This window comes from Coregonus lavaretus (genome assembly GCF_964263955.1).
Source record: "Coregonus lavaretus genome assembly, chromosome: 10".
NCBI lineage: Eukaryota > Metazoa > Chordata > Actinopteri > Salmoniformes > Salmonidae > Coregonus > Coregonus lavaretus.
In genome coordinates this window covers 44,398,321-44,415,430 of record NC_139997.1, presented here as the reverse complement: position 1 = coordinate 44,415,430, position 17,110 = coordinate 44,398,321, and the positions used below count along the sequence as shown (strand labels likewise).

Below are 17,110 nucleotides of genomic sequence, written 5' to 3'. Positions count from 1 at the left end.
GCAGAGGAGGAGGAGGAGAGAAGGACAGGAAGGAAAGGGAGAGAATGAGACAGATGGAGAGAGCAGGTGTGATGGGATTGAAAGAAAGAGGTAAGAGATAAACATAGGGAGAGGAGGTGGTAGTTACATAGAGGCAGGAGAATGAAATACTTTCCGAATGTACTGTACATCAATCCTTATCCACTGTTTGTTACAACTAACCATGCTACTTCAACATTCATAATCACTACCACATCTAATACACACACAAACCTGAGAGCATGTATGAGTCACATTCAGGACTGCATTATTTGTCTTGGCAACCACACATACGGAAAAAGGTCATAAACATAAAAACACAGACACACAAACACGCACCCTTCTCCCTGAACATGCATAATGAATGTAAGACATGTAGGCTTGCAGAGGAGCAGCTAGCCCTGACTGTAACCTCTGCAATGCAGCACACAGTGTCTACTAGAATCCCTCTGCTTTATGAACTAAATGCCATCCTGCTCTCTGCTGCAATACACATCACTCAGAGAGAGATGTGGGCCATTTATAGGGGGTTTCCCATTGGGTGATGTTGGGTGAGAGTTTGTTTGGTGAGGGATATGAGCTGAGGGGTGTGGGTGGGGGTGTGTCAGAATGGGGTGTCTGGAGGATGTGTGTGGGTGGAGAATATGGAGGCGAGGGTTGTGGATTGGCTGTGTGCAGTAAGAGGGATAGGGAGGTGCCATTTTAAACTCTGCTGCAGCAATGCCAAGATGGTGGATATTAATTATTCATGAAAGTCTATGTCACCATGATATGATACACAATCTCTCTGCATACGAGATAAATCAACAATCCAATATCTCAAAATATCCTACTCAAATGCATTAAAACCAAACTGGAAAATCAGACTCGATTGAGATACTACACAAAAGGAGGACATGCACTCTTAGCAGATGATTGTGTAATTCTTGGTTGGCTCAATTGTATGCAGGGGAGAAGCATTACCCCTGGAGGAGAATATTCATCCATTTGTATAGCAGTGCTGTTATTAATATAACATGTACAGTTCAAGTCCGAAGTTTACATACACTTAGGTCGGAGTCATTAAAACTCATTTTTCAACCAATCCACACATTTCTTGTTAACAAACTATAGTTTTGGCAAGTCGGTTAGGACATCTACTTTGTGTATGACACAAGTTTTTTTTTCTCCAAATATTGTTTACAGACAGATTATTTCACTTATAATTCACTGTATCACAATTCCAGTGGGTCAGAAGTTTACATACACTAAGTTGACTGTGCCTCTAAACAGCTTGGAAAATTCCAGAAAATGATGTCATGGCTTTAGAAGCTTCTAATAGGCTAATTGACATCATTTGAGTCGATTGGAGGTATACCTGTGGATGTATTTCAATGCCTACCTTCAAACTCAGTGCCTCTTTGCTTGACATCATGGGAAAATCAAAAGAAATCAGCCAAGACCTCAGAAAAATAATTGTAGACCTCCACAAGTCTGGTCCATCCTTGGGAGCAATTTCCAAACACCTGAAGGTACCACGTTCATCTGTACAAACAATAGTATGCTAGTATAAACACCATGGGACCATGCAGCCATCATACCGCTCAGGATGGAGACGCGTTCTGTCTCCTAGAGATGAATGTACTTTGTGTGCGAAAAGTGAAAATCAATCCCAGAACAACAGCAAAGGACCTTGTGAAGATGCTGGAGGAAACATGTACAAAAGTATCTATATCCACAGTAAAACGAGTCCTATATCGACATAACCTGAAAGGCCGCTCAGCAAGGAAGAAGCCACTGCTCCAAAACCGCTATAGAAAAGCCAGACTACGATTTGCAACTGCACATGGGGACAAAGATCGCACTTTTTTGAGAAATGTCCTCTGGTCTGATGAAACAAAAATAGAACTGTTTGGCCATAATGACCATCGTTATGTTTGGAGGAAAAAGAGGGTTGATTGCAAGCCGAAGAACACCATCCCAACCGTGAAGCACGCATCATGCTGTTGGGGTGCTTTGCTGCAGGAGGGACTGGTGCACTTCACAAAATAGATGGCATCATGAGGAAGGAAAATTATGTGGATATATTGAAGCAACATCTAAAGACATCAGTCAGGAAGTTAAAGCTTGGTCGCAAATGGGTCTTCCAAATGGACAATGACCCCAAGCATACTTCCAAAGTTGTGGCAAAATGGCTTAAGGACAACAAAGTCAAGGTATTGGAGTGGCTATCACAAAGCCCTGACCTCAATCCTATAGAAAGTGTGTGGGCAGAACTGAAAAAGCGTGTGCGAACAAGGAGGCCTACAAACCTGACTCAGTTACACCAGCTCTGTCAGGAGGAATGGGCCAAAATTCACCCTACTTATTGTGGGAAGCTTGTGGAAGGCTACCCGAATCGTTTGACCCAAGTTAAACAATTTAAAGGCAATGCTTCCAAATACTAATTGAGTGTATGTAATCTTCTGACCCACTGCGAATGTGACGAAAGAACTAAAAGCTAAAATAAATCATTCTCTCTACTATTATTCTGACATTTCACATTCTTAAACTAAAGTGGTGATCCTAATTGACATTTTTACATTTTTTTTTTACATTTTAGTCATTCTTATCCAGAGCGACTTACAGTTAGTGAGTGCATACATTTGTATTTATTTTTTTATACTGGTCCCCCGTGGGAATCGAACCCACAACCCTGGCATTGCAAGCGCAAATGCTCTACCAACTGAGCTACACGGGACTAAGACAGGGAATGTTTACTAGGATTAAATGTCAGGAATTGTGAAAAATTGAGTTTTAATGTATTTGGCTATGGTGTATGTAAACTTCTGACTTCAACTGTATTATGCAGTCTGTGTTCACACCCTCTCCCCTTCCCCTCAACACACACACACACACACACACACACACACACACACACACACACACACACACACACACACACACAAGGGTTGAATGGCGGGAACCCGGTTACCGAGATTTACAGCCCAAAACCACTCCCTTTTCCCGGGATAAATAACTGCGAGAAACCGGTATTTTATAATACATTATTTACAGTGGGGAAAAAAAGTATTTAGTCAGCCACCAATTGTGCAAGTTCTCCCACTTAAAAAGATGAGAGAGGCCTGTAATTTTCATCATAGGTACACATCAACTATGACAGACAAATTGAGAGAAAAAAATCCAGAAAATCACATTGTAGGATTTTTTATGAATTTATTTGCAAATTATGGTGGAAAATAAGTATTTGGTCACCTACAAACAAGCAAGATTTCTGGCTCTCACAGACCTGTAACTTCTTCTTTAAGAGGCTCCTCTGTCCTCCACTCGTTACCTGTATTAATGGCACCTGTTTGAACTTGTTATCAGTATAAAAGACACCTGTCCACAACCTCAAACAGTCACACTCCAAACTCCACTATGGCCAAGACCAAAGAGCTGTCAAAGGACACCAGAAACAAAATTGTAGACCTGCACCAGGCTGGGAAGACTGAATCTGCAATAGGTAAGCAGCTTGGTTTGAAGAAATCAACTGTGGGAGCAATTATTAGGAAATGGAAGACATACAAGACCACTGATAATCTCCCTCGATCTGGGGCTCCACGCAAGATCTCACCCCGTGGGGTCAAAATGATCACAAGAACGGTGAGCAAAAATCCCAGAACCACACGGGGGGACCTAGTGAATGACCTGCAGAGAGCTGGGACCAAAGTAACAAAGCCTACCATCAGTAACACACTACGCCGCCAGGGACTCAAATCCTGCAGTGCGAGACGTGTCCCCCTGCTTAAGCCAGTACATGTCCAGGCCCGTCTGAAGATTGCTTGAGTGCATTTGGATGATCCAGAAGAGGATTGGGAGAATGTCAGATGAAACCAAAATATAACTTTTTGGTAAAAACTCAACTCGTCGTGTTTGGAGGACAAAGAATGCTGAGTTGCATCCAAAGAACACAATACCTACTGTGAAGCATGGGGGTGGAAACATCATGCTTTGGGGCTGTTTTTCTGCAAAGGGACCAGGACGACTGATCCGTGTAAAGGAAAGAATGAATGGGGCCATGTATCGTGAGATTTTGAGTGAAAACCTCCTTCCATCAGCAAGGGCATTGAAGATGAAACGTGGCTGGGTCTTTCAGCATGACAATGATCCCAAACACACCGCCCGGGCAACGAAGGAGTGGCTTCGTAAGAAGCATTTCAAGGTCCTGGAGTGGCCTAGCCAGTCTCCAGATCTCAACCCCATAGAAAATCTTTGGAGGGAGTTGAAAGTCCGTGTTGCCCAGCGACAGCCCCAAAACATCACTGCTCTAGAGGAGATCTGCATGGAGGAATGGGCCAAAATACCAGCAACAGTGTGTGAAAACCTTGTGAAGACTTACAGAAAACGTTTGACCTGTGTCATTGCCAACAAAGGGTATATAACAAAGTATTGAGTAACTTTTGTTATTGACCAAATACTTATTTTCCACCATAATTTGCTAATAAATTCATAACAAATCCTACAATGTGATTTTCTTGATTTTTTTTTTCTCATTTTGTCTGTCATAGTTGACTTGTACCTATGATGAAAATTACAGGCCTCTCTCATCTTTTTAAGTGGGAGAACTTGCACAATTGGTGGCTGACTAAATACTTTTTTTCCCCACTGTATATGAACAGCATGGCGTGAAATGGAACTGTTAAATTATATGCAATGTCTAAATCTGGCTTCTCTACGACCTCTGCATGATGAATCAACGCTCAGGGTCGGGTCAGACAGCCTATCTCAATGCATGTAGACCTATCATCTCATCATGGTCACTTTTTTTCTTGTGACAGGTAGACCTACATTTGCTGCAGCATAGCCTATGCTACAGTAGTATAAACACAGAATGAGCATCTCATTTACCAATCTCCATCTGGCTTTCGGGGGTCACTTTGTTTTTTATTTTTAAAGATTATATATTTTTTTATTGCAGCTCCAGGGTTTAAAACAGCCTATCACTCGAATAGCATTGCTTTAGAATCAGTGCAAGCACGAGCACTCTCTCGCAGTCTTTCTCTCTCTCTATCAACTCCATTCAAATTGCATCCAAAATAGATCATCCTTTTCTAGATTGATATATAGCCCTATATAGAGATGTCCTAGCCTACCTCTTTCATGTAATACATTCAATGCAGTATTAGCCTTATATTTAGCTAATTAATGATGGGTTATGCATAATAAGCTTCTAACTTACAGCCTCTATCTGTTGCGCAATATGCAAGCACCTGTGCTCTGCTGGCCTCTCCTTAAAAAACACTCCTTAGCTCTTGGGAGTCCCATGCAGAAAAAGTTAAGACTAGAATAGCTTGTTGGACATATTTATTTGAGCATTTCTTATACCAATAGACTATTCGAAAAGGGACGCAAGCTCTTTTTGCTGAATGTTAAATACAGCAGCCAATAGAACTCACGGGTAGTGTGAAAGAAGAGCGAACGTGTGATGGTGGTAGGCTACAGCAGTTATTTATTCAGACCCATAACCATTCAATCTTCGTGAAGAGAAGTGAAAGCCTTCTGCATCTAATTCTAGTCCTATTTTATTCAAGCATGTCATTAGAATGATGAAGATGAGGACAACGAAACGTATTTCATTTATCGGTTGAAAGCGAAGAAGGAATGAAGCAACAATAGAGAGAGAAAGAGGAGGCATAGGCTAATAACATTAGGGGAAATATTATGAAAGGTAGGCTATGTATATGTCAGCCTACTAATTATACAAACAGGCCATATTACAGTATATTTCATAATGTTAATCAAATTCACTAGCCTATACTTGTAACTTTGTAGGCCGCATGTGCTGAACCAGAATCGCTTGTTCTCTTCAGCTTTATCACGGTTTGAACGATGTGTGTAATTCCAGTCCATATAATACAGTATAATACAATACAGTACAGTAATACAGTTCACACGCAAAAAGATTAGCCTACTGGAGCTTGTTTCAAGAGAGCATACACCCACCCACACACACAAACACACACATACACACACACACACACACACACAGACCAAGCCCCAGGGGCTACTGATTAACACATTCATGTAAATAAAGAAACAGTCTGCAGCCCTTTACAGTGTGTGTGTGTGTGTGCGTGCGTGCATTTGTGTGTGTGAGTGCGTGTGCTTGTGTACATGTGTGTGTGCGTGTATGTGCGTGCGTGTGCATGCATGTATTTGTGTGTGTGTGATGATCTGAGGCTGATCAAGCTCCCAGTCAGTTCATCAGCTCATTTGTCCTTCACAGTTCCTGCTGAAGGACTGTGTATCTGGGAGTAGTGGCGCACGGAATGTAGATGACCTATATAAATTATGGCAGAGCAGAGGAGCAGAGCTACTGGGGCCTGGCTAGAACATCAGCCTCTGCCTGTGTGTGTTCCCCTCTGGGTTGGCTGACAGGACAGCCAGGGCACAGCTGGCCCAAACAGGGCAACATGGGGCTGAGTGGGGTCAGACACATGTTGAGGAGCCACTAGTGGTTATGGAGGCTGTTGCTCATCTGATCTGAGACCTGTCTGTGGTCATGTTATGCTGTCTGCAGGCAGGTGCTTCTGCAGAGTGTAGTAGTCTGAGAGTGGCTGCCTCCCAGTCTTTGTTGTGCAGACATGCATGGTGACTCTGTACTGTAAGACCTATAAAATGGGGGCAACATTTCCTACAAATTGGCTACACACTGTAGCAATATTCCCCCAAGCAATTGATAGTGTTTCGTTGAGATGCACTCTTAAAGCAATATACTGTAATTCTGAGAGCTGAAAATGGTAAGGAGCTTGGGAATCTTTTTAAGGAGGGTAGAAGTTCCAAGAGGGCAAAATAGTAAAGTGCTTACCTCTGCATCCCTGCCCTCAAAGAAGTGGAGTATTGCCAGTCAGCATTTGGGGCCTTCGGCTGAGAGAGAGAGAGAGAGGGGGGAGGTTAGTTTGATCTCATTCAGAGTGAGGCCAGATATGGTCTCATTAATGAATAATGGTGCACATCCCAGCTCTGCATCCTGATTGGAGCACTGCAGTTCTGGAAGACAGTGTGCCACTGCCATCAGATACACACACACACACATGTCCTTTATCAAAGCAATGACTTTGAGAGACACACTGATACATTCTTAGATTTCCTGTATCCCTGTGTGTGTGAGAGTTCTTCTGTGAGAGGATTGATTAGTTTGTGTATTGTGTGTGTGTGTGTGTGTGTGTGTGTGTGTGTGTGTGTGTGTGTGTGTGTGTGTGTGTGTGTGTGTGTGTGTGTGTGTGTGTGTGTGTGTGTGTGTGTGTGTGTGTGTGTGTGTGTGTGTGTGTGTGTGTGTGTGTGTGTGTGTGTGTGTGTGTCTGGCCTGATGCAGTTTGGTTGAGTGCCATGAGCTCAGAGCTCCAAGCAGCCCTGGTAAATGACTGCCTCATCAGGCACACTGCAGCTGGGCTTTGGGCTAATCCAATCAGGAAGAACCCCTCTATCACCAGGGCAACCACATCCTCCATCCCTGCTCATGTGGGCTGGGGTTAAGAGGTTAAGGGCGGCTCTCCTAGGGCAGTCACACATTACTCAAGTTCATTGATGTTCTCCTCCAGAAGGCTGCTCCATGTGGACGTGTGTTTTTTCAATTAATTTAGTTTGCTTTCCACAAGGTTTAAACATTGCATGAAGGTTCATAATGGAGCTTCAGAGATTTGGATATGTACATTTTGAAAATACAAATCATAAGCACTGACATCATCAGAGCTCTAGACATCAGACCTGTGGGTAGGGGTGAGTACTGTAGTAGTTTAAGACTCATACCTGTTTAGGCATCAGTAGGTGCCCCAGATAAAGAGGGTACATTATGTTATTTCATTAGTTTGATTCTGAGGGGAGTATCTCCTGCTCTGAGACACAACCTCTCTGAGTGAATCTAATTTGTGGGGCTGGGAAACACTGGTTGGAGGTTAATTTAATTTCCACCACCATTCTTATCAGATGATGCCTCTGCTCATTGCTCCTACACCACTGATGGACTGACTGTCTTGACCCATCCACGACCCCAGCATAAACCCCAAAACATTCCAATCAATCCCACGTGGCCTCGAAACTACATTCTGACAGCGTTCTGACAACGTTTTGGACATCAACCTATCCAACCCCCAGAGCAGAGCGCTGAAACAGCAGAGCATCAGATCGTATGCCAGCCAGCCCATTAGAGCACACAACCCAGATCTCTGCTCGTTAGAGTAAACATGAGTTCACACCAATTAAACAGAGACAAAAATACAACAAATCAACCTTAAAACATGGCTAATGTAAGCAGAGCGCCCATGGATTTCAAAAGACATAGCTGCTTAATAGAGCCATTTGCACACTCTCCAGGAACGTTAATTCCATGAGCTCTAGTTTGTAATGAAGCACACCTATTGGGAGTCTTACTGAGGTTAAACGAAAGCCCCATTCAGACCTTAAACTAGTGGTTCCTCGTTAGAGAACATGTTTATCATGAGTGATGTGGAAGTACTTAACATTCCAGCCCTGTCGTGGTAAACATATGCAGGGCTTTGTATTTGTAATTTCCTGTAGCACTCAGCCTTGACTCCTAAGCCATGCTCGACCATGAATGCCAACACTTTCCTACGGCAGCCTAGTGCTGCAGTGGAATAGGTTCTAGAGAGGAGAGACAGCCGGAAAGATTACTAGAGAGAACTCTGAGTGAGGAGTCAATGTGGCAGACTGGAGAGGAAGGAATTCCAGAGTAAACATATGGGAGGATCTTTCAGTTACTGCAATTTAACACAGACATGTTGTTGTGGCTTAAGAAAGAAAAGACACAAAAGACACACATGCATGCATGCATGCACACACACACACACACACACACACACACACGCACACACACACACACAGACACAGACAGACATATACTGTGCAGCCACATTTAAACTGGAGAAATCACAGGCACACACAAAGCCTGACACTGTGAGATATGATGAAGTCAAACACACTTGGACAGAGAATGAGCCAGTGGTAGAGTCAAAATGACCTGCACTGACTGAATATGTGATGACAACATCAAAGTGAACTACAAATCCCTGAATCATCAGAAATACAGCAGGACTCCAGAAAGTCTTCCAATCTGACACTGACGCAGTGTGACTGCTGAGCTGGGTGGAGGATGTAGCTACACTGTGCAACAAGGGAGAGGAACTAAGAGACACACAGACACACAACCATACACACACACACACACACACACTCAAAGAAACATGTCAAATCTGACGCAGTCTCAAGATGTACTGGCAAAACAAAAGAATATGACAACAAAGCAAAAAATATGACAATGAACGACTTCAGCTAGCATGCAGAACCACTGAGCATCTACAGCCCTTCATGTAACAGACGGAACAAAGAACAGTGGTATGATGGAATGTGTTCTAAAACACTCATCTAAAAACAACCAGCACCAACATAACCAATACATATTAAAGCCTAGTACAGGGGTGTCAAACTCATTTTGCCCTGGGGGCCACATTCAGTCTTTGAAAATTGGTTATGTTTCCTCGCCATCAATTTCTGTGATTATTAGCGAGCTGGACACAGTCATGTCTGTATAAATGTAGGTCCATTATCAATTCTACACAGTTTCGATTTGGTTTTAGTCCTTTTAAAGTATATTGAGAAAATCATATTTTCCTGCGGGCTATATCTTTGACACCCCTGGCCTAGTATGTAATCTGGAGAGGCGGCATATTGTGAGGCTATACTTCTGTTATGCCATGCATGACTTGTTAGTCATTTTGCTTAAAAGAAGAGGAAAACTATGACGCACCTCTGGGCAGACTTGCAGTGAAGCGTCGGGCATGCTTAATCTCCGTACAAACCCACTGCCGCCTGTGAAGAAGCGCTCGGAACCCCAGGTGCCGCTGATGGGCCGGCCTGTGTTATAGAACATGAAGGTGTCGCTGCCTGAGGTGGCCGTCAGACAGGTCTTGTAGCAGTAGGTCTTGGTCATAGAGCCATTCCCACGCACCTCAATGTAGTGAGGCTCCACCTTGAGGTCTCTCCGCAGCCCCACATTGTTATTGGGTTGTCCCCCACCTCCACCACCACCCCCAGCACCACCTACTGTGCTGCTGCCCCCGCCGTCAGGGGGGGTCTTCTGGGATACACAGCAGGGGGAGCAGGACCCAGGCTGAGTGCAGTAGGCATGGCAGCGCACGATGGCCAGCACCACCACAGTCACCAGGAACACAAAGGTGGTGGCGCTCAGAGCCACGATCAGGTAGAGGGTCAAGTTAGAAAAGAGCAGGGTGCTGTGGGGCCGGATGACCCTCTTGGGGTCAGGGGTCACCTTGGGTGGCACCTCCATGACAGCCACATTGACGGTGGCAGTGGATGAGAGAGGCGGCTGGCCGTGGTCCCTCACCAGCACTGTCAGGCTGAAGGAGGTGGAGTTGTCCTCCAAGACCCTGCGTGTGGTGCGGATCTCCCCCGTGTGTTCATGCACCTTGAACAGTTCCAAGTCTGTGCACTGATCCAACACATAGATCAGCCAAGCGTTGGGACCTGCGTCTGCGTCGTATGCCACCACCTTGGTCACCAGGGCGCCAGCCTCAGCGTTCTTCAGAACTGTCTCTGTGGAGCGCGTGCCGTTGCCTGGGGGGTTGACGATCTCAGGCACGTGATCGTTCTGGTCCATGATGTAGATGTAGACAGTGGCCACCCGGCTGAGGGGTGGGATGCCCCCGTCCTGAGCTTTGACCTGGAAGTGGAACTCCCTGAGTGACTCATAGTCAAAGGCGCGCAGGGCGTAGGCCTCTCCTGTGTCGGCCTTCACAGAGACGTAAGAGGTGACAGGGATGCCGTGGTTGTTGTCATTTAGGACAGTGTAGGTGATGCGTCCGTTCTCGTTGACATCTGAGTCCTGGGCCTTCACAGTACACAGCGAGGCCCCGGGGGCGTTGTTCTCCGTCACATAGACTGTGTAGGAGGTCTGCTCGAAGCGCGGCGGGTTGTCATTCACATCAGCCACATCCACCTGTATGGTCTTCTGGGAGGAGAGGGGTGGGGTGCCGCCGTCAGTGGCGCTGAGGGTGACATTGTAGGCAGCGGTGGTCTCACGGTCCAGGAAGGCGGAGGTGACCAGGGTGTAGTAGTTTCTGAAGGACTTGATCTTGAAGGGGAGGCCTGGGGGTATTTCCAGGCTCACCTGTTTGTTGGCACCAGAGTCCCGGTCTGTGACACTGATCAGGGCCACCACGGTGTCAGCCCGGGCATCCTCCCTCACTGGGCTGGAGAGAGAGGACAGGACTATCTCTGGGACATTGTCATTCACATCCACCACCTCCACCACCACCTTACAGTGGGCTGCTACAGCACCAGGGCCTTTATCCATGGCCTGGATATACATCTCATAAGAGTTGGTTTCTTCATAGTCCACATTGCTCCTCACTCTGATCCCTCCTGTGTTGCTGTCCATGCTGAACATCTGTCTGACTCTCTCAGGAGTGTAGCTGCTGAAAGAATAGTACACCTCCCCATTTGTACCCTCGTCAAGGTCTGTGGCATTCAATTTGATGACCAGTGTGTCTTTTGGTGAGTTTTCTAACAATTTGACTTTGTACACTGAGCTGTCAAATACAGGGACGTTGTCATTGGTGTCCAGGACTCGTACATTAACTTTAGCTGAACCGGTTTTTGCTTGTGTTCCACCATCTGCAGCAGTCAGAATTAATTGGTGGTAAGGCGCCAGTTCGCGGTCAAGGGGCTTTTTGAGCACGAGCTCAATGTGCTTGCTGTTGAGGGAGGGTTTGTTGGAATCCAGCGCGAAGTGTTCGTTTGGGCTGAGTCGATATTGACGAACGGAGTTGGATCCCACGTCCGGATCCAGGGCATTCTCAATGGGGAAACGAGACCCTGGTAAAGCAGCTTCTGTAATTTCCAATTGATACTCGTCTCTAGGGAACTGCGGCGCATTGTCATTAGCATCCACAATCTCCACCTCAACATTGTGCACCTCGGATGGGTTTTCAACAAGCACCTCTAAATGTATAAGACAGCTGCTGCTCAAATCACACAGCGTCTCTCTGTCGATTCTTTCATTGACAATTAATTTTCCATTTTTGGGATTGACATCCACATACCGTTTTCCAGTGGTGGAGGTTACCTTTATCTTTCGATTGGAGAGCTTTCGGATATCCAACCCCAAATCCTGCACAAGATCCCCCACCTCCGCTCCATTTTGTAATTCCTCCGGGATAGAGTACCGTAGTTGTCCAAGCGAAAGGCCACAAAATAAGAAAAATATAACAAAAGAAAGAGAAACATTGTTTCCTATACAGTTACATATCCCCGTAACAGCCATTGCAAGCTCATGGGATCCGTAGACGGATTAAATACAGCTTTCCGCCTTTTTAGCTGGCAGTACCTCGCCTCCCACCACCACATTAAAATACGATAATTGGTTCCCCGTTAAGTGCAGGAGGAACAGCACATCCATTCCGTTATCTGTTTGAACGGATACTTTTCCAACGCATCCATGTTTCCTTTGTCAGTGTAGCATTTTTTCTCTCCTCTGTGCGCGGCTGACGGGTGTGTTTCCCTGCCACTGGTGCTCTCTCTCTCTCTCTCTCTCTCTCTCTCTCTCTCTCTCTCTCTCTCTCTCTCTCTCTCTCTCTCTCTCTCTCTCTCTCTCTCTCTCTCTCTCTCTCTCTCTCTCTCTCTCTCTCTCTCTCTCTCTCTCTCTCTCTCTCTCTCTCTCTCTCTCTCTCCTCTTCTCCCTCCCCACCCCCTACCCATCCATTTCTCCCGGTCTCTCTCTCCCGCCACTGCTCAGTGTGATGGTGTCGTTGCAGAGCAACGGGGGAGGGGCCGTGTGCTCAAATCCACCGCCTTAGATTGGTTTTCTTTACGGCCATTTACCGTGTGTCTGTGCACACGGTGAATTGAGTTAACACTGCAATCACTCGTTTAAATGGAGATGGAAAAACCAGCACAACTGTATGGTTGAAAATTAAATGATTAATTTGGTTGCTCATAATATCGTGAGGCTTGCCCCACCAATTATTTTTTAGCCCTTTAAAAAAATAATTATACCAAATGTGCAATTAGCCTACGCCCTGCTGCGACGCAAAACCCTGCTGTCAAATTTTACAACAGGTAGCCTATCTCAAACAAGGCACGTTTTGGGGACTGTAATTGCCCTGCTTTGTTGAACTGTAACCGCTGCATGGCGGCTTACCCTAAAGCAGCTCTCCTCTGCTATAGCGCACCCTGCACCTCCACATTTGGGCAGGGCATGTAACGATACAGATCACCGGCATCGCGCTGTCATCCACAACCTTCTCTAACACAGGGATCGCTAACAGTGCTAGACCTCAGTGTCAGCTCAAATAATCACATCTAAGATGCCCACGGTGTTCCCAATAAGCCCTACGTCTCATCCCCTCTCTGTATCCCCACTGTGCACGCGGTACCCCCTTACATTCTTCACCATCATCCTAACCGCCAGCACAATCACTCTCCACATCATCATCACCATCAAAATAATAGTCTTCCTCATCATCATCATTGTCATCAACATTATTGCAATCATCCTCATCATTGTCAACATGTTAACAGCTTTACACGAGGCAGCCCAGACCATTCTGGCTAGCATGCCCCAGGCACGCACTCTGTGCATCCATCAACAAAACTAGAGTAAATTAATCTGTCACTCTGAAACTGATGTCATAAACTACAGTCTATCCAGAATGACAATTGAGTCCTGTGCACAATAGTTGGCGAATGGTGAACATGTGGTAGGACTATTACTGGTAAGAGACTTTAAAACATCTGTCTTTATAACATCTGTAGGCATACATGGTTTATGGCACTAGCAGAATTCACTGTAATGTTATGGATTTTAATGCAGTCGTTTACTTTTTCATTGAGCAAGTCTGTCTGTCATATACTGTCCGTTTTGGACTTCTCAATTAGTTGTACAGTTGAAGTCAGAAGTTTACATACACTTAGGTTGGAGTCATTAAAACTCGTTTTTCAACCCCTCCACACATTTCTTGTTAACAAACTATAGTTTTGGCAAGTCTACTGCATGACACAAGTAATTTTTCCAAACAATTGTTTACAGACAGATCATTTCACTTATAATTCACTGTATCACAATTCCAGTGTGTCAGAAGTTTACATACACTAAGTTGACTGTGCCTTTAAACAGCTTGGAAAATTCCAGAAAATGATGTCATGGCTTTAGAAGCTTCTGATAGGCTAATTGACATCATTTGAGTCAATTGGTGGTGTACCTGTGGATGTATTTCAAGGCCTACCTACAAACTCAGTGCCTCTTTGCTTGATATCATGGGAAAATCAAAAGATATCAGCCAAGACCTCAGAAAAATAATTGTAGACCACCACAAGTCTGGTTCGTCCTTGGGAGCAATTTCCAAACGCCTGAAGGTACCACGTTCATCTGTACAAACAACATTATGCAAGTATAAACAACATGGGACCACACAGCTGTCATACCGCTCAGGAAGGAGACGCGTTCTGTCTCCTATAGATGAACGTACTTTGGTGCAAAAAGTGCAAATCAATCCCAGAACAACAGCAAAGGACCTTGTGAAGATGCTGGAGGAAACAGGTACAAAAGTATCTACAGTAAAACGAGTCCTATATCGACATAACCTGAAAGGCCGCTCAGCAAGGAAGAAGCCACTGCTCCAAATCCGCCATAAAAAAAGCTAGATTACGGTTTGCAACTGCACATGGGGACAAAGATCGTACTTTTTGGAGAAATGTCCTCTGGTCTGATGAAACAAAAATAGAACTGTTTGGCCATAATGACCATTGTTATGTTTGGAGGAAAAAGAGGGATGCTTGCAAGCCGAAGAACACCATCCCAACCGTGAAGCACGGGGGTAGCAGCATCATGATGTGGGGGTGCTTTGTTGCAGGAGGGACTGGGGCACTTCACAAGATAGATGGCATCATGAGAAAGGAAAATTATGTGGATATATTGAAGCAACATCTCAAGACATCAGTCAGGAAGTTAAAGCTTGGCCGCAAATGGGTCTTCCAAATGGACAATGACCGCAAGCATATTTCCAAAGTTGTGGCAAAATGGCTTAAGGACAACAAAGTCAAGGTATTGGAGTGGCCATCACAATGCCCTGACCTCAATCCTATAGAAAATGTGTGGGCAGAACTGAAAAGGTTCTGCCCTCTTGTAGGCAAGGAAGCGTACAAACCTGACTCAGTTACACCAGCTCTGTCAGGAGGAATGTGCCAAAATTCACCCAACTTATTGTGGGAAGCTTGTGGAAGGCTACACAAACGTTTGACCCAAGATAAACAATTTAAAGGCAATGCTACCAAATACTAATTGAGTGTATGTAAACTTCTGACCCACTGGGAATGTGATGAAAGAAATACAAGCTGAAATAAATCATTCTCTCTACTATTATTCTGACATTTCACATTCTTAAAATAAAATGGTGATCCTAACTGTCCTAAGACAGGGAATTTTTACTAGGATTAAATGTCAGGAATTGTGAAAAACTGAGTTTAAATGTTTTTGGCTAAGGTGTATGTAAACCTCCGACTTCAACTGTAACTATTAATGTCTTTAAGTTGGTAAATGGCCAATGCAAACCTGCTCCAGCATATAATTAACATACAATTAATTAACCTTACCAAGAAAGAAAACAAATAGAGATGTAGCATCTTAATTTGAGCCAGTTTGCTACAGCGTGAATATAATCCTGCAAGAGGAAATGTGAATTATTTTGAGGATTCTAATTAATGGACATTTTTGTAGGGGTTGATAATTTTTTTGTAAGGGAAAATCAAGTCTGAAATTTCAAAGTGGAAATTACAAACTTCAGAAGCCTTTTTCAACTTCTATTACACTACAAGTTGTTTTCCTGCATTGCAAGAAAGTTCCCCTGAAACAGGGTGATCAAATTAAGATCCTACATCTGTAGGCCAACTTATTTTCTACAGAAAATAAATAATTTTCTTTCTGTGGTTAAAAGCAGGAGGGCACAATACTTCAAGATGATATTATGTTGCAAAGGTTATGTATTTGTTGAGTAACACTTTGTTGGGGCGCTGACTTCAGCAAAATAAGTTCAGGTGATGGAATACATCACAACTTGAGTGCCAAAGTTAATGACTCTCAATACATTTTGTAACGAGAGCAGTGAAGTCAGTGTGTCAATAGGTTTAGCTATAGCTAACAGGCCGTTGAATGAAACGATTTGCTTGTGTTACCAACTCTATGAGCTTATAAGGTAAACTCAAATGTGAAAGGTACTGTTTACTTGACTTTTCATTATGCGACGTGTGTGTGCATGTGTGTGTGTGTGTGTGTGTGTGTGTGTTTGAGAGAAAGAGAAAACAGTTCTGACTCATTCCTGAAAAGCCCATTATCTCCAACACAGGCCCATGGACTTGTAAGTCTAAACCCAAGCAAGGCGATGTGTCCGTGTGAGGACAGATCATTCAGATAGAACCAGGGGATCTTGGGATCTGGGTGAATTATTCCAGCAGTAAGCAGCAGACTGCAGACCACTGATTCACTGAGCAGCCAGCCCATATCCACAGTCCTCACCACATGCAATGGGTAACCCACATGCTAATGACTCTGGCTGACAAAGACACCCTACCCCATCACAAGAAGAGAAAATGAGAACTCTGAGCTGGACTCAAAGGAATACTGGGTGGGAAGGTCACATAGACAAATCAAACATAGTCAATCTATTCTAGAGATTATGTTGCTGCATACCAGCAATAAACCTTTATCAGTCATGCCATGTTATCTTGTTGGATACTGAACAACAAAAGGGAAAAATAACATCTGGAATGGTTCCACTTAGACAGTTTGCATAGTTTCCCAACGTTACACTAACAAAGAAGGGTAGCAGCAACTAAAGAATTTAATGAATAACTCATCTCCTGGTTTTATGTCCTGATTGTCATCTGTTGACATGAGATTAGAGAACATGACATTTAGTCTTTCTGCTGGAGGGACTGTTTATCGCAGTCTGAAAAACAACATAATCCTATCAATTACACACAGCAGCACAATCCTTCCACCTGGCCCCTGCAGCAGGAAAAAGTACCTCTTTGGCTCATTTCT

General features: G+C 44.4%; 1 protein-coding gene across 2 annotated transcripts in view; it reads right to left on the bottom strand.

Annotated features, from left to right (window-relative positions):
* Positions 1-17,110, bottom strand: part of LOC311136010 (protocadherin alpha-C2-like) — a gene marked incomplete at its 5' end in the record, with an annotated part of 51,576 nt that overhangs the window by 14,040 nt on the left and 20,426 nt on the right. The window contains 2 exons of one of the 2 annotated variants that reach the window (XM_084170069.1): positions 6,848-6,906; positions 9,803-12,337. In XM_084170069.1, coding sequence (XP_084026195.1) covers positions 6,848-6,906; positions 9,803-12,337 — 2,594 coding nt within the window. Of the gene's footprint in view, positions 1-6,847; positions 6,907-9,802; positions 12,338-17,110 lie in introns of those variants that run through there. The other variant, XM_084170070.1, reaches the window with a different exon arrangement.